Source organism: Maylandia zebra, linkage group LG13 (assembly GCF_041146795.1).
Source record: "Maylandia zebra isolate NMK-2024a linkage group LG13, Mzebra_GT3a, whole genome shotgun sequence".
Lineage (NCBI taxonomy): Eukaryota > Metazoa > Chordata > Actinopteri > Cichliformes > Cichlidae > Maylandia > Maylandia zebra.
The window spans coordinates 6,670,706-6,692,385 of NC_135179.1; the positions used below are offsets into that span (position 1 = coordinate 6,670,706).

Sequence of the window (21,680 nt, forward strand, 5' to 3'; positions counted from 1 at the left end):
GGTATACTCCCAGCAGCATATTAAACACATCAGGTCCCCGTAATGAGAATCATGTGCTAACGGCTGTCTAAATGACTCGGGAAAGTTTGTAGCATGCGTGCTTGTTGTTTTTATCTGCTTCCACATGTCTTTGCACTAGGATGATGTCGGCGTAAATGTGCAGTCATATTCGTTGTGTTCCCACTAGTGCTGTCAGCGTTAATCTCGTTAAAATAACATTAACGCCATAACGCGACAAATCTCCGTTAACGAGTTACCGCAGATCGCCCCATGCGTGGGGCTGGACGGCGTCAACACGTCAACAAGCAAGCTAACTGCGCTAACAGCCGTGATATTCAGGACTGCAAACCGAGCAGCATCACTGACTTTCAGCTTGTTGTGTTTGTGGAAATATGACTGACTTTAATTATCCACAAAATCATCACAATCTCTGTAAGATTAAGGTCGACTATATATATATTTTTTAAAGTAAAGGCTTTAAAACCAAGTTAATTCTGAAAGTACAGACATCGCTAATGTCACATAACTTTCCTGACATGTGGCCAACAATAATGGTTTAATGTTCTTCATTAAAAAAATATTTGCGCATAAATAAGTGACTTAATATTCAGTACTTACTTCTGAAAGTTTACTCTTCCTCCGCTCCGCTTCCACCGTTTTGTTTCGGCAAAATTATCCACACCACCACTGCACTATGAAGTCTGGGATATGTTGGGCCATGAAGGCTACACCGACCCATCCTTAAAATTCAGGGAAATTAAGGACGCATTTGAGGGCCGCATGTAGAGCAGCCTTTGAATTGGGACAGCCTTCTCTTGTCGCTGTGACGTAATCGGTCTTAAAATGCGGCCTTTAAGGCTGCAAACTCCAAATCCGGTCATTGGTACTTCCTGGCTTGTGTAGTTACTAGGTAACAAAAGCTCAACACTGCCCCTAGCGTCCTGGAGCACTTCCGTTGTGTTTTGGAATTTGCATGTGTTTTGGAGTTTGCAAGTGTTTTTGAGTTTGCAAGTGTTTTGGATTTTGCAAGTGTTTTGGAGTTTGTACGTGTTTTGGAGTTTGCATGTGTTTTTTAGTTTGCAAGTGTTTTGGATTTTCACCATCTTACAATGCTGTGATTGCAGCCATTCCCCAACTCTCTGTGAATGGTACTCATGGACATTGATCAGTGGGTTTTAGTCAGTGGTTGTTGATCAATGGTCATGAGAATTTGCATAATTAAGATTAAGGAACTGTCCTCCCAGCCCATCTTTCCTTCAGTGGGCTGGTTTCAGTCATTATGCAAATGTACTGCTTATAAGATTGGGGAAACCTGCAGTCAGCTGAGACTGAAGAAGTCACTTGGATGAGTGACGAAACGTTTCTCCCACAGAAAATGCTACATCCAGATGAACAGAATCACTCTTTTGGAATGTCAAATTTACAGACCCAACACCTGATTTAAAAACTTGAGGACTTACATGTAAGCTTTACATTTTCAGTTTACCAAACACGACTGAGCAGTCATTAACTTTAAATCTCTTCTTCCTCTCCTGTCTTTCCTACAGCTTTCTCCCTCTCTGAGTGAAGTAAGCTTTCTTTCTTTTTTTCTCTCCCTGTGAAATAAAGCAGCTGGACCTTTAGCTAGCAGAACACTGTGCAAAAACCTGCACAAACAGTTTGTGTTTGCTGAAGTTTGTTGAGCTGATAGAAATGTTTCATTTGAAACACTTAAGAAAAAAGAACATTACTCCCTCTATAATCCACTCGCTCTTGCGCATTGGGCATGGAGCCAATTCAGTTGATTACGCTTCGATTTCAACCAACTAGACGTGGAAATAGTGATTATTTACTTTTGTGCAAAAGTTAAAGATGAGTGTCGTTAAATTACCGTGCAGTTTGTGGGTTACAACAGAAAACGATACAATTATTCTCCAAAAGTTGATTCTGTTCATCTGGACGTAGCGTTTTCTGGGAGAAACGTTTCGTCACTCATCCAAATGACTTCTTTATTTGGATGAGTGACGAAACATTTCTCCCAGAAAACGCTACGTCCAGATGAACAGAATCAACTTTTGGAGATTTATTTTCCTGGATGATTGAGAATGCATCAAGATGTGATACAATTATTGTTCCCACGTGGTATCGGACAGGATTATTTCAACACACCGAAGACGTTTTGACGAACGATATAATACTTTCTCAACATGTAAACGGCTCTGTGTTTGTTTCCAGACATTCTATAAAAATACAACTTGCTTTGATTGTTGCACATTGCTAAAAGTTATATCTGCTGGAAACAAAAATACACCTTTCTGAGTAGCCTACATCTTTGAAAACAATTGTCTATTTTATTCTTGTAAAACACACTTCTGTATCTGAACGACAAGAATGTGGGATATTGTTTGTCCGTGATTTGGATGGGGGAACAGATTGTGGTAGGGTCAGCCTGATATGTTCTGTAGGGAATAACTACCCTGGCACAACACCGGCACAACCGCAGCTTATGGACTTCTAAAAAAGCAAAAGCAAAAAAAACAGTGTTACGTGTCTGCAGGCTGCATGTTTTCTTTCCCTCCCCTTTTGTTTGCCATTCCCTTAGGTCGCAGACTGCAGGCTGATGTCAATCTGTGTGACGTCCAACTAATTAGAGGAGGGAGGCCCTGATTGGACAACCCAGGAGTGAAACCCTTGATAAAGAGACTCACCTGTGGCTGGGTGCGGCTCTCTTCCCTCCTTGAATTGTTTGACACATGTGTGACGTTGTCCTGCTGTCTTTCTTTTGTTTGATGATTGTGGTGGGAGTAAAGTGGACTAGGTAAGTTTGGGGACCCCATACACTTACTCACGTAGAGTCTTTGTGTTAGAAACACTAGGTAAGTAGGTTGGTGCCACCCATGTAATTTTGAGCTTGTTTTAAGTTGAGGTTTAGGGTTTTTCTCTCCTGTTTGTTGCTTTTCTAGGATAATAGCTCAGCTAAGTTTTGGTTTTGTCTTTTTGGTGTTTTTTTGGCACAACCTAACTGTCCCTTTTTCCCCCACATTTGTTGTTTGAGTCTGGGTTGTTTATTTTGTGAGAGCGCTGCCATTAAACCTTCTTTTCATAACACCTGTACTGAGTTTCCGGAGTTGTTGTGTTATTCCCCTCCTGCCCTCGGGGAGACGTAACACAAGTGGGGGCTCGTCCGGGATCTATTTCCCAGAGCTATGAACAACGCTGGTGCTTGGTACAGTGTTACTGCCTTGTAATTAAGTATGGATTTCGACTTAGAAGAATTTATTCGTGCTCCGAGACATGAGAAGTTTGAGTTATGTCGCAAAGACGACTTATTGAGTATTGCGGCACACTTTGATATTCCAGTAAAGAAATATAGTGCGAAGAAGGAAATTAAGGGCATTATCTTACAACGTCTGGTTGAGTTGAAGATCTTGACTGGTTCTGATGTGTGTGATAGTAACGTTCTCTCTGTTGAGCAAGGTGTTGCCCCCCTGAAGGCGGAGGATGGTGCTATAGCTACTCCCCCCAAAGTTCAGGTGGAGCCTACGGTTCCTCCCACTCTACCTCGCTTTGATCCTCTGTCCCCAGACTTTAGTGGGTCAAATGGACATGCTAGACTTAAGGTGCGTCTAGCTCGCCTTCGGCTGGAGGCGCAGGAAAGGGAGCAAACGCGTAAGGCCGAGCTTGACCTCAAACTTCGGATACGTCAGCTGGAAATTGAAGCTGAGAAGGAGGTAAAGTTGAAACAGCTAGAGGTGGAAGCTATGAGACTTACACAAAGCCTGTCTTCTCCCAGCTCACCAGTTACTTCAGAACCCTTGCCTTCATCTGGCAGCACCTATAGGTTTGATGTGCGCAAAAATATTGCTTTGGTGCCAACATTTAGAGAGACTGAAGTCGATTCCTACTTTAATGCTTTTGAAAGGATTGCAACAGCATTAGAATGGCCAAAAGAAATGTGGGCTGTGCTGTTGCAATGCAAGCTAATGGGCAAAGCACAGGAGGTTGTGTCAACTCTCTCTATCGAAAACAGCATGAAATATGATGTACTGAAGGAGTCCATCCTTCGTGCTTATGAGCTTGTGCCTGAGGCCTACCGGCAAAAGTTCAGGAATCACAAGAAGTCAGATGGTCACACGGGGCGATCGTGGCTCAAGAGTTGGGAGTTCGCCTTGTAATCGGAAGGTTGCCGGTTCGAGCCCCGGCTCGGACAGTCTCGGTCGTTGTGTCCTTGGGCAAGACACTTCACCCGTTGCCTACTGGTGGTGGTCAGAGGGCCCGGTGGCGCCAGTGTTCGGCAGCCTCACCTCTGTCAGTGCGCCCCAGTGGCTGTGGCTACAATGTAGCTTGCCATCACCAGTGTGTGAATGGGTGGATGACAGGTTGTGTAAAGCGCTTTGGGGTCCTTAGGGACTAGAAAAGCGCTATACAAATACAGGCCATTTACCATATGTAGAGTTCGCGCGTGAGAAAGCAGTTCTTTTTGACAAGTGGTGCACGGCAAGTGAGGTGAAGAAAGAGTTTGAAGCGCTTCGTCAGTTAGTCCTGTTGGAAGATTTTAAAAATCTATTACCAGAGAAGCTTGTAATGTTTTTAAATGAGCAAAAGGTTGCTTCACTGTCAAAAGCCGCCGTTCTGGCTGATGAGTTCACTTTGACTCACAGAAATGTGTTTGCATTAACCCCTCGTTCAGATAAAGTGTTGATCACACGCTCTCCGAAGCCTGATCGTGGTCAGCCTGAAGCCAGAGCTAAGCAACCGTTTCTCTCTCGTGAGGTACGTGAATGCTTCTATTGCCACAAAAAAGGTCATGTCATAGCTGATTGCCTTGCACTAAAAAACAAGACTACGCCGCCACAACCCAAGGGAGTGGGTTTGATTAAAAACATGTCGCCTCCCAGAAACCAAACACCTCAGAGTGAAATAGACCCTTGTTTCAAGCCTTTTATCACACAGGGTTGTGTTTCTTTGACGGGTGGTGCTGGTGATGACCAGTCTGTAACAATGCTGCGAGACACGGGTGGTTCACAGTCCATCATTCGAGAGGGTATTTTGCCTTTGTCTGTTGAGTCATCCTGTCGGTCAAGTGTTGTGGTCCAGGGTATTGGAATGACTTTTGTGTCTGCGCCTTTGCACAATGTTCATGTCACTTCCTCTGTGTTCAGTGGAGTCGGTAAGGTCGCCGTCCTCCCCTCGCTGCCAATAAAAGGGGTTGATTTCATCCTAGGGAATGATTTAGCAGGTGGAAAAGTGATGCCTGTCCCTGAGATGCTGGATAAGCCTGAACCAGGCTTGGAAGTTAGCCAGCAAGAAAACACTAACATTTTTCCTGCTTGTGTGGTGACTAGATCTCAGTCCAGGAAGAATGACCTTGATTTGTCTGACTCTTTCCTCGTTGTGACAGAAGAACCTGATAGTGTTAGACCAGAAGCTCTGCTAAAAGATGAGTCTAGAAGGATGTTTCCTCTTACTGACGCAGACATAAAACTGCCTGCTTCTAGAGAGGAATTTATTGTTGCACAGCACGAAGACGACTCTCTTCTGAAATGCCGTACTTCTGTACTTGCCCAGGAGGAAGCCAAAGCAAAGAAGGTAGCGTACATTGTTGATGAGGGTCTCCTTCTGCGTCGCTGGGCTGGTGAAAACTTAGATGACTGGCATACAGTTTATCAAGTTGTTGTGCCAAAGGCTTTCCGCCTGCAAGTCCTAGCGTTAGCACATGATCACCCACTTTCTGGACACTTTGGCATAAATAAAACGTATCATAAGGTCCTCAAACATTTTTTTTTGGCCAGGACTCAAGTCTGATGTTGTACGCTATTGTCGTACTTGCCATGTTTGCCAAGTTGTGGGCAAGCCAAATAAAGTTATCCCACCTGCACCACTGTCACCAATTCCAGTGATGGGTGAACCATTTAGCAGAGTTATTGTTGACTGTGTAGGACCTTTACCAAAATCAAAGTCAGGGCACCAATACATTCTAACAATGATGTGTGCTTCTACTAGGTTTCCTGAAGCAGTGCCCTTGCGAAGAATCACCGCTCCTGTTATCAATAAAGCTCTGGTCGGGTTCTTCTCTGTGTTCGGTCTTCCAAAGGTAGTCCAGACTGATCAGGGAACCAATTTTAAGTCTAGGACCTTTGCTCAGGCCTTGAAGGCGTTAGGAGTGGAACACATTACATCAAGTCCCTACCATCCTGAAAGTCAGGGAGCACTTGAAAGATTTCACCAGACATTAAAATCCATGCTCCGCAAATACTGTCTGGAGACTGGAAAGAAGTGGGATGAGGGTATCCCATTCTTATTGTTTGCTGCTCGTGAAGCAGTGCAGGAATCCCTAGGCTTTAGTCCTGCACAGCTTGTATTTGGACATGAAGTTAGAGGACCATTGCACATCCTTAAAGAACAGCTAGTTGTTCCAACTAAAACATTGAAGAGCATCCCTGAGTATGTGGCTAAAATTAGAGAGCGCCTTAAATCGGCTTGCGCTATGGCCAGGGACACCTTAACTGCTAGGCAGATAAGGATGAAAAAACATTACGACCGGGGAGCAGTTGCTCGTCAGTTTAAACCTGGTGATCAGGTTCTAGTTTTGCTCCCCATCCTGGGCTCTTCTTTAAGAACAAAGTTTTCGGGACCATATGTTGTGGAAAAGAAACTTAGTGAGACCAATTATGTTGTTCAAATACCTGATCGTCGTCGCAAGACCAGAGTCTGCCATGTTAACATGATAAAACATTATCTTACGAGAGAGAGCGAAGATGATCCCCTCACGCCACCCAAAGCTACATCTAGCTCTCCTGTAGCATGCGAGTTTCAGTTTCTCATCTTAACTATAATGGGACACGCCTCTTTTCCTCTGTTTGTAGTTTGCTTCTTTCTAGTTTTACATGTATTTAGCATTGAGAAACTTTCTCTATGTATTGTCAAAGTGAGCATGAAAGGCTAATTAAAAGTATGTAGCCCTCCTCTAAAATACTGACAGACTTAACAAAGTCTGTGAAGCTGGATTTAAGAAATAAGTGCATAAAGTTTTTAGAACATGTTTAGCCACATCTTGTGTATATATATATATAAATATGTACAGTGCTCGGCATAAATGAGTACAGCCCACTGGCGTTCACCAGTGCTGCCCCTGAGCCTTTTCAAAGTCCCGTGTCACATCACAAAACTTGCATATCTGTGCTGCCAGACAATACCCGATCAGCCTTTCCAAGCTGAGGGATAAAAATGACGGTTCACTATTCTTCTTATGACCAGCAGGGGGGGGGACTCATGATTGCAAAATGAAGTCCTCTTGTGGTGAAGTCTATACAACCATGGTCTCCTTGGCTCTATGACCTCAGTAAACATTTTTCTCATGAGTTGATCTGCTCTGTTGCCAGTTCATATCTCATTTGATCATTTTGTTAATTTTATGACTTTCAGCCCCTTTTATTGTCAAAAGGAATCTTTAATACATAGTCTATAATTTTAAGCCTGTCATGACCTATGAGAGTATAAGATTGCAACAAGATAGAAGTTGAGGGAACTGTAGGATGAAGTAGCCTAAATTGGAGTCTTACGATTTTGCATTTTTCTCCCCCCCCCCCCCCCCAATTATGCACTCTAGACTCTTTATCAAGTTATGTATTGGACAGCAGCATCACCCACACAGCTTTTGGGAAAATACAGATAACCATTTTAATTAAGTTCTCTTTTTTGCTCTTTTTTTCTTGTGAAGCGAAAACCCACTGTTTAAAAAGTCTACTTAGATTTATTACAGTTCTTTTGTTTGGCAAAAGATTAAAAGTACAAATAAACTGCTGTTTTAAAAGAAGATCAGATATGACAAGTGTGATTTTTCAAATCTCTAAATTCTCATCTATATTCACATTATTGGATCAAATGACCATCATACATGTTCTAATAAAGTTCTAAGAAAGATGAAATGCGGTTTCAATAACCTGTCATGGCTGTCATTACAAATTAGGACTTTAGTGACCAAAGGTTAGTCACTTAGTCTGTCTTTGTCCTAGCACTTTACATCTACAGTGAAACATGGAAATGAGTGGTTTAGACTCCTCTTTATTTAATTCAAATCACTGTTGTTGTTGTTGTTGTTTTGCTTTGTTCTTTTTACAATATTCAAATGTCCTTCTTCCACTTATATTATCCATGTGTTCTGAGAGTGTGATAAACAAGTCAAGAAAACACACGAATCACTAATGTCAGGAAAATATAAGTTTGTTTCAGCTGCAGTTTCTGACAATTAACTATTTATCATGTACTACAACAGGACAGACTACCAATGGATGCACTAAGCCTTAATCCTAATAATCAGAAACAGTGATAGCATTGACATGACAGATGGCAGTGACCAGGTTTAAATATTTAGTCCTGCATTATTAAAATCTTTGTTTTGGTGGTACACTCTAAAAATTAAAACTGACACTTGCTTAAAATCTTTGATGCAGAACAACATGAGGTGAACCCCATACTATTAAAAGATGTTCCATTTTTAGGTACAAAAAATGTCTATCCAAGCTTACAAACAATTTGATAATATCTCACTTGCTTCTGAAAATATCTCTTTTCTTAGAAGGACACCCCTATGGGGCAACCCCGATCTCTCTCATTATATTGCCGACCCAATATTGTGGGGATGGAAGGACAGAAATATTCAAACTGCTGATGACTTATACAATAATGATACATTTATTGACTTTCAACAACTAAAGGAAAAATTCAAACTTCCAGGACAAAGTTTCTTCAAATTTCTACAAATAAGAGAGTAGGTCAAAGAGAAATCCAAAGGGGCATTCCCTGAGATACCAAAGAAACTCCTCTTGAAACCCATCTTTGCACTAAATCATGGAAGTCAACAAAAAGAATAGCATCTTTTACAGGATGGGCCATTTATATGGATACACCGTAATAACATGGGAATGGTTGGTGATATTAAAGTCCTGTTTGTGGCACATTAGTATATGTGAGGGGGCAAACTCCTCAAGATGGGTGGTGACCATGGTGGCCATTTAGAAGTTGGCCATCTTGGATACAACTTTTGTTTTTTCAATAGGAAGAAGGCCATGTGACACATCAAACTTATTGGTAATGTCACAAGAAAAACAATGGTGTGCTTGGTTTCAATGTAACTTTATTCTTTCATGAGTTATTTACAAGTTTCTGACCACTTATAATGTGTTCAATGTGCTGCCCATTGTGTTGAAATTAAGTGGCGAACCGTCCTACCTTTGTGACCATTAGCTAGACAAATACTCTGACAGGTAAAATTAAGGTAAAATGAAGTGCCAAACCATCCTACCTTTGTAAATGTGATCTACGAGCATATTTTAACAGCTAAAATACAGTGGCCAACCAGCCTACCTTTGTTAATAAGAGCTAGAGACATACTCTGATGGATAAAATGAAGTGCAAAACCATGCTATCTTTGTGAATAGGGATGGGTATCGTTTAGGTTTTATCCGATACCGGTGCCAAACCGGTACTTTTGAAACAGTGCCGGTGCTTAAACGGTGCTCGAACCGGTGCTTAAACAATGGAAAACACAAATTTTGTCCTAAAACCTCTCATGTTTAGCTGTTTTTTTGTAAAAAGATAACAATGTTAGCCTTTTCTGCAGCTAGAGGGCATATATGAGCTGTGTCCCAAAATGTCGGCTGCACCCAGCCTTCGCGGTGTACGTGGGCCGGGTCCTTCAAAGACCAAGAAGGCCGGAAGTGCGAGGCTGTGAAATGGGACGGTCTAGCCTTCAGATTTGCGTCACCGCTGTCTCGCTGGTGTTTAATAAACTCGGCCGTCTGCTCCTTGCTATTTAAAATATAACAGGACACTGGCGTAAATTCTCGACCGTTTAACGTTTATTCAGCTGTGTGAAAATCCCGGAGGAACCCACCCGATGGATTAATAAAGTTTTATTTAATCTAATAATCTAATAACTTTGATCTCAGCCAAACTGATTTACTCCAGAACAAATAAAACACCGAAAAAAGGCAAACAATTACATTTTTAAGTTATCCGAGTGACTTATATATCATGTTTAACCTGAGTAGCGAAAGAGCGGGGGTCTGAAAACGATGAAGCCTGGAGTCCGCTGCTCTCGCCGGCTGGAGCGAACATTGAACCCCCCCGGCTTGCTATCGAGCCGGTGGGTGACAGACATTTCCGAAAACGTCGGCACGCTTTTGCAAATATACAATGTCTTGATAAACAAAGCAGATATTTGTAATTTACACCGCTACTTTCTCGCCTTAAAATATGTTAAAAGTTTATTTTGTGGCCCAGAAAGATTAATAAGAGTAATTGTAAAACTTAGTAGCGGCCGCCATTGTTGGCAGCTGAAATTTGGCTGGGCCGCGCTATGAATTCTGGGATATGGTGGGCCACGAAGGACACACCCGACCCATCCTTCAAATTTGGGGAAATGAAGGACGCATTTGTCAGCCGCATTTGAAGGAGTCGACGAATTGGGACAGCCTTCGTCGCCTGGCTGTGACGTAATCGGCCTTCAAAGTCTCCGGAGGATGCAGCTGACGTTTTGGGACACAGCTATGGTATCACTCTATCAAACAAGAAGACAGCCGCATGTAACTACGACAGTGTTTGCTAGTTCACCTTACATGCATTAATTTAATAACGTGGTTAGCCTACTCAACATAAATTAAATACATTTTACAGGGTTTATTTATTGGATAAAATACGTTAAATGTCACCGTTATTATTTCTATATGATGAACTCTGCATTATTAAGTGATAAGAACAAGTAATCTGATGTCCTGTAATCATTATGACACTATAATTTGAGACACAATAAATAAAATAAGTTTTTGTACAAAGTATCGGTATCGGATCAGTATCGTGATACCACCCTGGATATTACTTGGTATCGGATCGGAAAGGAAATCGGTGGCATGCACATCACTACTGCTCAGGCTCGTTTGGTCCAGTTCAAACTTGTTCAGACCACGTGTGCCAGTCATCTACGGGGTTTCCCACTGGTTCCCGACTTGACTCAAAAAATCTACTCAAAAGTTGATAATCTTTGTTATGCTCTCTAGAAAATCTTAGTTAGGACAACAATGGAAGAAATTTGTTGGGCAGACAAGCTTTTTTAGGTTGTAAATGGAAAGTTTTATTTCTAAGTCAGTTTAATTTGAAAACTTTAATCAAATCAACAATTACTAGTTATTGTTTTTACAGTGTGTGGAGGTGTTGTTGGTGGTTATGAATTTAATTGTTCCTATCTGTTATATATTAATGCAGAGGAAATCTTTTACGTGAATAACCACTACGGGGAGATTTAAACCTTCAGATTTTTTTTTTTTCGCCTGTCCAGGTTTGGTTCTTTTGCCATCAGAATTATTGTCTAAAGGCCAAGAAAGATGCCCAACGGATTTACTTTACCAAATGAACCATCCTGGCCTTGCCGTAATGGTCTATTTGATTGGCCTTTGTTTTTATTGTTTATTTTATTTGATTTTCACTTGTTAAATATGGGACAGACTTGACTGGGGAAAAGAAAGGGGAGAAAGAAAGCGAAAGAAAAACAGTGGGGAAGAGGAACGGTGATAAAGGGCAAAAAACAAAACCAAACAAACCAAACAGACAAAAAATACATATCAATCACCTGGATCACCTGTTGAGAAAGAAAAAAGAGAAAACAAGCAAAAAAAAAGAGCAATATAATAAACAACATCATCGCGATGATCTATGTGAATATAACGGTAAATACTAAATATTGAATATTATTATGAAGCACGTAAGATTGACAGCGAACAGTGTGCTTTGAGGTAGGAGCCAAAAAGGGTGTAGTTGTGTGTAATAATAATGGATTGGATTTATATAGCGCTTTTCAAGGGACCCAAAGCGCTTTACAATACCACTATTCATTCACTCTCACATTCATACACTGGTGGAGGCAAGCTACAGTTGTAGCCACAGCTGCCCTGGGGCAGACTGACAGAAGCGAGGCTGCCATATCGCGCCATCGGCCCCTCTGGCCAAGACCAGTAGGCAAGTAGGGTAAAGTGTCTTGCCCAGGGACACAACGACCAGGACAGAGAGCCCAGGGATCGAACCGACGACCTTCCGGTTACAGATGCGATTCCCAACCCCCTGAGCCACAGTCGCCCATACAGCTGTGAGCATGAGCGCGCTTGTATTTAAAAGGTTCCTTCATGTAATGATCTGCTAGAGGGTGTGGGGGGCCACAGCCCCGTCCTCCACGGCATGAAGCAGGTGTGGAGGAGATCCAGGCTCCAGACATCCTTGGACCCCCCAGAGCACAAGAGACAAACGGTTCTCATGTTTCCTCATTTTTCCGTTCTCATCATTTAGGGATGTGTTGGGTGCCTGGAAGCGTAATATGTTGACGATTTGTCACCTAGCCTCAAATATTATGCTTTGGGAGTGATAACATGTTGTTATCCCTGGTGTGGCTGGTTCAAAGTTGGGAGACTGTCTAGGCCTGGTTTTGCCACCACACTGCAGTACAGACACACACACACACACACACACACACACACACACACACACACACACACACACACAGGGAAACGAGGGACCAGGAGCAGATTACACAATAGACACAACCATAAACGATCAAGAAAGACGAATAGAACTCATAATATTCATTAAACTAAAAAATAACACATGATCCCTGGGTCACAGACCCAGGGCCATGACAAAAAGCCTGCACCTGGGGTCTTGCCTGGTGTGATAGACCCCAGCCTCTATGGATCTTGCACTCAGAGCTTGTTCTTGTGCTGCCATGATTAGCGCCTCTGTGCTGTCTTTCAGTCCAGCTTTGTCCAGCCACTGGTAGGATTTCTGGATATCAGCCACCTCCTCTATCTGCCGGTGGTACATACCGTGCAGGGGCCTGTCCTTCCATGATGGTTCTTGGGTTTCTGCTGCCTGAGGTATTCACTGAGCACTCGGTGTGTATATATATATATATATATATATATATATATTTGGGTCAATACATGAGCGGGACACAGAAAGGAATTGGCAAAAATACCAGAGGCGCAAAACACTAGCTACTGGTAGACAGAACAGTCAGCCGAGACTGCAAGACCAGACTGACCAACCTGTGCACTGCCTGGATTGATTACAAGAAGGCCTATGACTCAATGCCCCACAGCTGGATACTGGAATGCCTAGAATTGTACAAGATCAATGGGACCCTAAGAGCCTTCATCAGGAACTCAATGGGGATGTGGCGTACAACACTAGAGGCCAACTCCAAGCCCATAGCACAAGTCACCATCAAGTGCGGGATCTACCAAGGAGATGCTCTGTCCCCACTGCTGTTCTGCATAGGCCTGAACCCCCTCAGTGAGATCATTAACAAGACTGGCTACAGATACCGACTACGGAACGGAGCAGTTGTCAGCCACCTCCTGTACATGGATGACATCAAGCTGTATGCCAAGAGTGAACGAGACATCGATTCACTGATCCACACTACCAGGCTATACAGCAATGACATTGGAATGTCGTTCGGACTGGAGAAGTGTAGTCGGATGGTAACAAAGAGAGGGAAGGTAGTCAGAACTGAGGGGAGATAGAGGAGGTGGCTGATATCCAGAAATCCTACCAGTGGCTGGACAAAGCTGGACTGAAAGACAGCACAGAGGCACTAATCATGGCAGCACAAGAACAAGCTCTGAGTACAAGAGCCATAGAGGCTGGGGTCTATCACACCAGGCAAGACCCCAGGTGCAGGCTGTGTAAAGATGCCCCAGAGACAATCCAGCACATAACAGCAGGGTGCAAGATGCTAGCAGGCAAGGCATACATGGAACGCCATAACCAAGTGGCCGGCATAGTGTACAGGAACATCTGTGCCGAGTATAACCTGGAAGTCCCGAGGTCAAAATGAGAGATGCCCCCAAGGGTGGTGGAGAATGACCGAGCTAAGATCCTGTGGGACTTCCAGATACAGACGGACAAAATGGTGGTGGCTAACCAACCGGACATAGTGGTGGTAGACAAACAGAAGAAGTAGTGATCGACGTAGCGGTTCCGAATGACAGCAAGATCAGGAAGAAGGAACACGAGAAGCTGGAGAAATACCAAGGGCTCAGAGAAGAGCTCGAGAGGATGTGGAGGGTGAAGGTAACGGTGGTCCCCGTGGTAATCGGAGCACTAGGTGCGGTGACTCCCAAGCTAGGTGAGTGGCTCCAGCAGATCCCGGGAATAACATCGGAGATCTCTGTCCAGAAGAGCGCAGTCCTGGGAACTGCTAAGATACTGCGCAGGACTCTCAAGCTCCCAGGCCTCTGGTAGAGGACCCGAGCTTGAAGGATAAACCGCCCGCAGGGGCGTGCTGGGTGTTGTTTTTTATATATATATATATATATATATATATATATATATATATATATATACACATATACATATACACTGTAAAAAAAAAACGTGCTGTTTTTACAGGAAAACCCTGGCAGCTGGGGTTACCAGGGACTTCCTGTAAAAACGCTTTACAGATGCAACTTGTAAATTGATTTACAGTGAATGAATCTCAGATTAAAACTGTTAAATCTACAGGAAAAAGAAGTTAATTTCACACATAGATGTAAAAGATACAGGAAATAGTGTATTTATATATCACAAGTAATAAATGCTTTTTGTGGATCCATAAACTGCAAAATTAACAGGGAAATATCGTACAAAGAACTAATTTAAAATGGTAGAACTACAGTGAAACTGTGCATATTAAATGGAGCTGCTCTGTATATTATACATAAAATCTATGCTGAATATTATATGTTTTAATGTAAAATTTTAACCATAACCCAGCAAATTTCTTACTGCTACGCCTACACCCAAACATGCAAAAATACATCTTGAGAAAACACAAGAGAGGAAAATATCACTTTTGGGAAATTTATTTTGCAGCCACATTAGCAAAATGACAGCAAATGGATCCATTTTTCCAACTAACACAATATGCAAGGCACACAGCAACTACACAATTCAATCAAAATATAGGCTATAAAAGCTGTGGAACATTCCTGCAAAGCAAGAACCATGTTCATGAAACAAGCATTTGTTAGACCCTCCACCAGAAAAAGTTAACTAACCTGTTAAGACTTTAAAACAAAAAACACATATTGTGTCAAAAATTATCATAATCACCGTGCAACGCAACACGCACCCTGCTGTCACCACAACCATGGCCCTGGTCAGAAAACATCAGCAAAACCACGTGGTGAAACAAACCTACACATGTGGTCTAGAAACACTGCAGTAGCAGCATGTTGTTTTTTTTCTTTTCTTATGTAAATAAAGAACATTCCTACAAAGAAAGAACATCTTCATGAATTGGCTTCATGCATTCGACCAGTAAAAGGTTCCAGTACACATTGTGGAACAAAATTAACAAAGTAAAACTAACAGTCCACAGAGAGTCAAGATTTAGGCTTAGCGCCACTCGTGGTCGGCGAGATCCTGAATCAGGGTGAGGACTCGAGGGTTCACACTGAGACGACGCTTTGAGTTTTTGTTCTCTACTTTGGTTCCTTTTTCTGGGTTTATGGAGAAGAAACACCTGTAGAATAACAATCATATAAAAGTTTATTAAGCATTTTTATAATTGATCAGTTAAAATACACGTACAAAGTAAGTAAAAATTAAGTATATACATATATATACACAGTCATGGCCATGACCACGTTCAAGACAAAGTATAACCAAAATGCTGTGGGGAAGTGAACAATGCATGGTCAAAAGTATTGGCACCCTTCACGAGTGTCTTCTGCAGTGATATGTCACACTTTAGCATTGTTAAAATCCAAAGCAAAGGTTATAGGTAGTCAGACGTCAGTTGACGCTTGGTCTAGCCCTGAGTCTCGGCCAGGCTTGGACCCGGATTCAGACTGTTAATGTGTTTAAAAAAAACAAACAAACAAAAAAAAAACAACAACAAAAAACAGAAAAAAAACAACTGAAACCGGCTCCAAAGCCGACCGAGACTCAGAGCCAGACCTGGACTCGAACCACATCAAAGCCAGACTCCAGATCCCAGAGTCTCAGTTATGAGAAATAACAAAGCCATATTTGTTCACCTCTGAAGAAACTCTAAAGTGGAAGCCAGCTCAGATGGATAATGGATGTTGAAATTGTAGTAGCTCCCGAACATGAGGCACAGTGCAGAAATGAAGGAGGATATGTTTGTGCTGACGAGGTTCCGATCAACACTCAGCATGTATCTTCTTGAGGAATAGCAGGACTGTCCTGTGAACAAATTATTTAACAGGTTATATCAATAAACACGGCAGTCACATGACATTCTATAAAAAGTGCACTTAAAAAAAAAAAAAGAGAGAGCTATGAAACAGACTTACCACACACGATAATAGTGGGTGTCAGAGGCACTTGCTCCAGTTGTACCTCATCTGCCAGACATGTATCTTCAACACAGAGAAGCATGGACTCCTCCTTCTCTTCAAAGTAGCTGAGCAGAAGCAGGACCATCTCTTTCACATCATCTGAGCAGCCACTCTGCGGTCCCCGCATCCTCTGAAGCCTTGCATAAGTCTGAAGGAACACCTTGCTTTTGCTGACAGCAACTGTGGTCAAGTAGTCCAGTAGCCTTTTCCCCTTCAAATCCAAATTACGTGTGAATGTCTCTTTGAGGTCAATCCCAGTAAGTTCCTTGAAGTGGACAGACATGCCAAGTTCATCAAACCAAAACGGCCACTCCTCCCTAAGGCATTTGATACTTTTCCCCTGATTGACATGCAGACGTTGTGTGTAGTAAGTGGACTTCATTAGACTTTTTACCTCTTCTGGATTGGTGTCAGCTTGCTGGAACATCACCTTGAGTTTTTCCATCTTTTGCTGTTGGCTCTCTGGAGTTTCTTCAAGAGGCAGAAATTCTACATTCCATTTAATGCACCCGTATGTATCCTGCATGGCTGCTCTTTCTTCTAAAGGGATCTCGTCTGTGTGGTCTGAGTCAGTCTGTTTTCTTTTTCTTATTTTGGGTGTTGAAGTGCGCCTTACATTTTCAATTCTGTTCTGCAACTGTTTGACAAGTGAAAGGTAGCCTGCGCCAACAATCTCACCCTCTATTAAATCTTGCAGAGAATTGGGATATTTTGCCACCATTTTTCTTGCAACGTCAATTGAATGTTTTCTACCTACATGAGGGCATTTTTCCATCATCTCAGTCACAACAATCCGGACCATTTGCCTCCTCAGTTTTGGGCGAGGCCTTTTCCCCCTCTCAAGAAAATGCATCACTTCTGCAGGAAGTTTACTCCATGGAATTTCAAAGTTGTCATCCCATTGTGTGTCACATCCTGGGCTGCTGGAAGAGGTCGACGATAGACTTTGGGGTGAAAGTGAGAGCAATGACAGCGACTGGGTTGATGAGGCTTCCACAGATGATAGCAAGCTGTTCTCTGGAGTTTGGTCTTTAAATTACAAAACAAATACAATTATGATTCACACTGTATGTCTGTTCATGACCATCTCTGCTTTTGAGTTTGAATAGTTGTTTGTTGTTTTTACTTACATTTCTGTTTCCAAGCAGAAAGAAGCTTTCTTGCTTGTACAGGTCTTAATGCTGTCATCAAATCTGCCTCCGTTACGAAGCGTAGATCATCACTTGTCTCAACTCCAATGGACTGCAAGTGCTCCTCCAGGATGTTTTTGTTCACAGCTTGAAGTTCTGGTAGGACTTCCGTGATGGCGACATCTAGGAAGGTTCGCTCTGAGTCACTCATACTTGCACTGAAGAAGAAATGCCACATCCAAACAAAATAGAAAATCACATACAGTTCATACACTTGATGGAGCAGGGTGTGGATTACGTGACACTTATATTAATGTTAAACTATTTACAGTGAGAAGTGAGCTATTAGTTGGACATTATTTTGCCACAATACTATGCTTTAGTGGAATGACTCTGTATTCTTGAAGAATGTATGATACCAAAGGATAGAAATCAGGCAGGTCATTAATGTTGATACACTGTAACCCAAGACTGTCCTTTGTCACAGAATACAGATGGTATTCTGAGAGGAAGATGCCTTTGTGGATATCCATTAGAACATACACAGATGTGTCATTTTGAATCAAGATGAGTAGAAGTTCACCAAACTCCATACACTCGTCATTTCTGTACACAAGAAACTGTCCCTTTTTATATGCAGTGCCCTTGTACTGAATGTCTGTGGTAACTGTGGTATTGCTTTCTGAAAAAGCTAACTCCCTGACCGCATGCTGAATAGTGTCACTGTAGAGGTTGGGATAAAACGCACAGCTCTCCTTGACTTGCAGCAGTTCACGGCATTCTTGCCCTGCTAAAAGATAAGCCTGATACATCTGATGACGTGTTGACAAAGTTTGACAAATATTTTTGAAGCTTTTCAAGTGTCTGGCACATCTTTTGAAGTAACTGTGTTTACATTCAAACCTAAGCGTCCATAACCTCATCAATGGACCAAATTTCAACAACAGTGCTGAATAATGGCGCAAATAGTGGTGCTTGGGTTTTAGTTTAATTCCAGGAAACAACATCTCTCTCATCTCCAAATATTCTTGGATCAAAATGTCAGCGAATGCTATCTGGGACAAGGAAATGCTCTGAGCACAAATAAGATCCACAATGTCTTTCAACTGGAGAGCTAACTGCCATACTTCATCCTCATGGTTTTGTACTTTGTCACCAATCAAAACTGGCAGCAATCTCAAAAGGTTCCAGTTTTGAATGGCTTGCCCTGATAATTTGGATCCGTCAGGTTTGACAGTACATGGCTTTGTAAGTGCTTCGGATCCTTTATATTTAAACTGTTTAATGCGTCTGTTTAAAAGGGAGTATGTGAACCATTTTTTATTTTTTATAATGTTCTTCAGGTACAGTGCTAGATCATATGACACAACTCCTTCAAAGAGGTCATGACCTAGACAAGGTGGGAGACCAGGCTGGGATACGTGAAAAGACTGAAGGGTATTGAAGATGGAGTTTACCTTTATTCCTCTGACGTCTTGGATAGTTTCAGACTGGAGATCAGCAACAGCCGCGTCATGTCTCTGGAGTGCGTGGAGGACCACAGGCATTCGGATCAGCATAAAACTCACTTCGTGTTACTTCACAGTACCTGCAAAAATATTGAGAGCAGCTGAAGTTTTCTGTAAACCCTCCTATGCAATGAGAACCCAAGTTGTCCCCAGCAATACAGTAAAGACCCCCTTTTACAGTTTCTCCATCTACATCTATTCCATCTGTCTCCAAAGATTTCAGATCTGCCAACAACTCTGAGAAAACTTTGGCTATTCCAAAATGCTTGAAGTCATTCTCAACACACAACAAGACTAAAAACATGTTATCTGTATTTGAACGCAAATGAATGGGTAAATTTGCTAATGACAGATAGACTGCAAGAAGTTTGTGCGTCTTTTTAGCAGAACCCAGGGGATTCACTACCTCAAATGAATCTTGGTACAAAATCAGTTTGAGGCTTTCAGGGTTTTCATTAAAGAACTGGTGACATTTGAAAATTTTGCCATCATATAAATCCTTAAAAATTTCTACATTAGGACCCCCAAACTGTTGTGACTGTGTATTCCTCCATAACTGTGACTCTAAAAAGCTCTTCAGGGTTTCTCCAACTGGTATGTAGTAAGCACATTTTTCTGTCATGTTTTCATCCATTCCCAATGGCACTTTCTTGGGTTCTGTGTATTTAAACATTTTTTTGAATGTTTGATTTCTGGTGTGTGTTGTTCCTAGTTGTCCCTGATGGCAAGCAGAGAACAAATCTGACTCTTTAATGCAGTCACAGATTTTAGTGACTGCTTCATCTGATAGGTTCATTTCATTTTTTAGTAAACAACTTACCTTATTAATTGTGTAGGCTTGACCCAATTCGTGCACATTCTGCATTTCCTCAGCAATACTCTGTATAGTAGAGGCAGGAATTAGCAGCTGTCCTTGCAGTTTAAGGTAAAAGAGACACATGTTTCTGAGATAAGAATGACTATCCTTCTCTGGCATATCACTGGCTGAACTAGCAGATGCCATGGTTTCATGTGTGTTTTCTGAATATTCTGTACTGTCATTTGGGGGCTGAGGACGAGATTCCTTGTACATGTCATCAATACCATCTGGAGAACAAGCTTTATGCTTCCTACACATGTGAGAAGTAAATGATGACTTTTTTGTAAACATATGCTTACAACCACTTACTGGACATGACACAGACCTGCCCTCTGCAATATGATCGTTTAAGTGAGACACTAGCTCTTTCACTGTTTGAAAATGGCGGGCACATAATGAAACCGCACATTTTAAATCTGCAACAAGAGCTTTAGGAGTAGCTTGAAGTGCAGGTGCATTGTGCACACGATAAAAATGCCCCTTGAAAGCAGAGTACGTGGTGAATGTTTGGCTGCAATTGGCGCCAACACATTTAAAAATACAACAAGGCTCATTCTTATGCACTCTGCAATGTAGTACATAGCCTCTTAATGTGACCAATACCTTTTTACAAAAGACGCAGATGATCATTTTTAGTATTTCAAAAGTTTGCCTGTGCTTTTCAGCTGAACTAGCATGCTAGCGCTAGGTTATGAGCATTGGTCTAAATATCAACTGGTGCTTTTATCTCGAAAAAACGTCGCCAAGATATTGAACTTACCGTGCAGACTTTCTGACGAACAAACACAGATCCTCAAAAAACACTTGAAATCGTATGTTTGTAATTTGTCCTAACAACGTAGTTGCTGAAAGTTCGACGTTTTCTTCTCTAGTGCTGGCTCGTTAGCTAAGTTCGTGAACTAGGCGCTCTTCTCCTCCCGCCCTCACGTCATTATCCAATCAGAGACGAGCTTCAGATGCACATTCAAAATTAGGCGCGCTCAGTGCAACGTGAGTGGCCTGAAGTAGCTTACAGCTCTGTGGAGATGAGGCACCATAGAGATCCTATGGGAGGCACTGTAAGTTTGTTTAGCCTGTAATAATGAGACATTGCTGACCTAACCCAAAAAAGTATTCTAGTCTAAGTATCACATTGCAATTAAAAGAAACATAAAGAATACAAGCATTATGACAGAAGCATTACTTAGTCGTTAAATAATAATTTCTTATTGGTTACCCTACAATAGGCTGCAAATAGCCCGAATGATTTAAGAAAAAAACATGATGTAAACAATTTTAATTGTATATTTTTATATAGCCTATAAATGGAGAGGCAACCTCTCAGGTTCACAATGACATCTTCTGTGAAAACATTTTTATTAGTCCTATCCATGACTTTGCATCATTTCATGAATCATGTTAAAAGTAGGCCCAGTACATCCATGCAGTTGTAAAGTGACTTACATATACGTCATGTGTTTTTAAGAAAAACTGACTAAAACTGTGATTTTTACAGTATTTGCATGTCAAATTAACATGATTGTTTGGTTATGAGTATTACGGTGTTTCACTGTTTTTATTCACAGTATTTGTAGTTTTAACCAATAAAATTGATTATAATCACACATTCATGTTGTAAATATAACAGGAACATTCTGTTTAAAGGTTTACAATAATTCACTGTGATCGAAACAGGAAAGTTGTGTTTTGGGGTTTACTATACATTTCTGTAGGGGTTTTACATGGTTTTTATGTCAATTTCACTGCCCTTTTTTACAGTGTATATATATATATATATATATATATATATATATATATATATTTAAAT

General features: G+C 41.7%; 1 protein-coding gene and 2 long non-coding RNA genes across 4 annotated transcripts; all 3 read right to left on the reverse strand.

Moving 5' to 3' along the window:
- Positions 1–15,126: 15,126 nt before the first annotated feature.
- LOC143421683 (uncharacterized) lies at positions 15,127–16,927 on the reverse strand. 2 transcript variants are annotated; one of them, XM_076891329.1, is made up of 4 exons: positions 16,771–16,927; positions 16,332–16,641; positions 16,053–16,221; positions 15,127–15,535 (listed from the first exon to the last, which is right to left on the reverse strand). In XM_076891329.1, the coding sequence occupies exons 1-4, from the start codon at positions 16,900–16,902 to the stop codon at positions 15,409–15,411; spliced, it is 738 nt and encodes a 245-aa protein (XP_076747444.1). In that variant the 5' UTR covers positions 16,903–16,927; the 3' UTR covers positions 15,127–15,408. The 2 variants fall into 2 exon arrangements, with proteins under 2 accessions (XP_076747444.1, XP_076747443.1); XM_076891328.1 differs by having other exon boundaries at positions 16,332–16,927.
- A 457-nt stretch (positions 16,928–17,384) lies between these two features.
- Positions 17,385–19,022, reverse strand: LOC143421762 (uncharacterized). The gene is made up of 3 exons (XR_013101325.1): positions 18,964–19,022; positions 17,507–17,724; positions 17,385–17,405 (listed from the first exon to the last, which is right to left on the reverse strand). It is a non-coding gene; the product is annotated as an uncharacterized LOC143421762 (long non-coding RNA).
- Position 19,023: 1 nt separating this feature from the next.
- LOC143421763 (uncharacterized) lies at positions 19,024–21,101 on the reverse strand. Its single transcript, XR_013101327.1, has 3 exons — positions 20,634–21,101; positions 19,835–19,894; positions 19,024–19,094 (listed from the first exon to the last, which is right to left on the reverse strand). It is a non-coding gene; the product is annotated as an uncharacterized LOC143421763 (long non-coding RNA).
- Between the last annotated feature and the right edge of the window lie 579 nt (positions 21,102–21,680).

Excerpts from the sequence above, each read along its gene's own strand:
- LOC143421683 (XM_076891328.1), bottom strand. The coding sequence starts at position 16,902 with ATGCAGGATACATACGGGTGCATTAAATGGAATGTAGAATTTCTGCCT. Across the intron at positions 16,222-16,331 it reads ACCCACTATTATCGTGTGTG|GACAGTCCTGCTATTCCTCA; the intron begins GTAAGTCTGTTT and ends ATTTGTTCACAG. Across the intron at positions 15,536-16,052 it reads ACTTTAGAGTTTCTTCAGAG|GTGTTTCTTCTCCATAAACC; the intron begins GTGAACAAATAT and ends GTTATTCTACAG.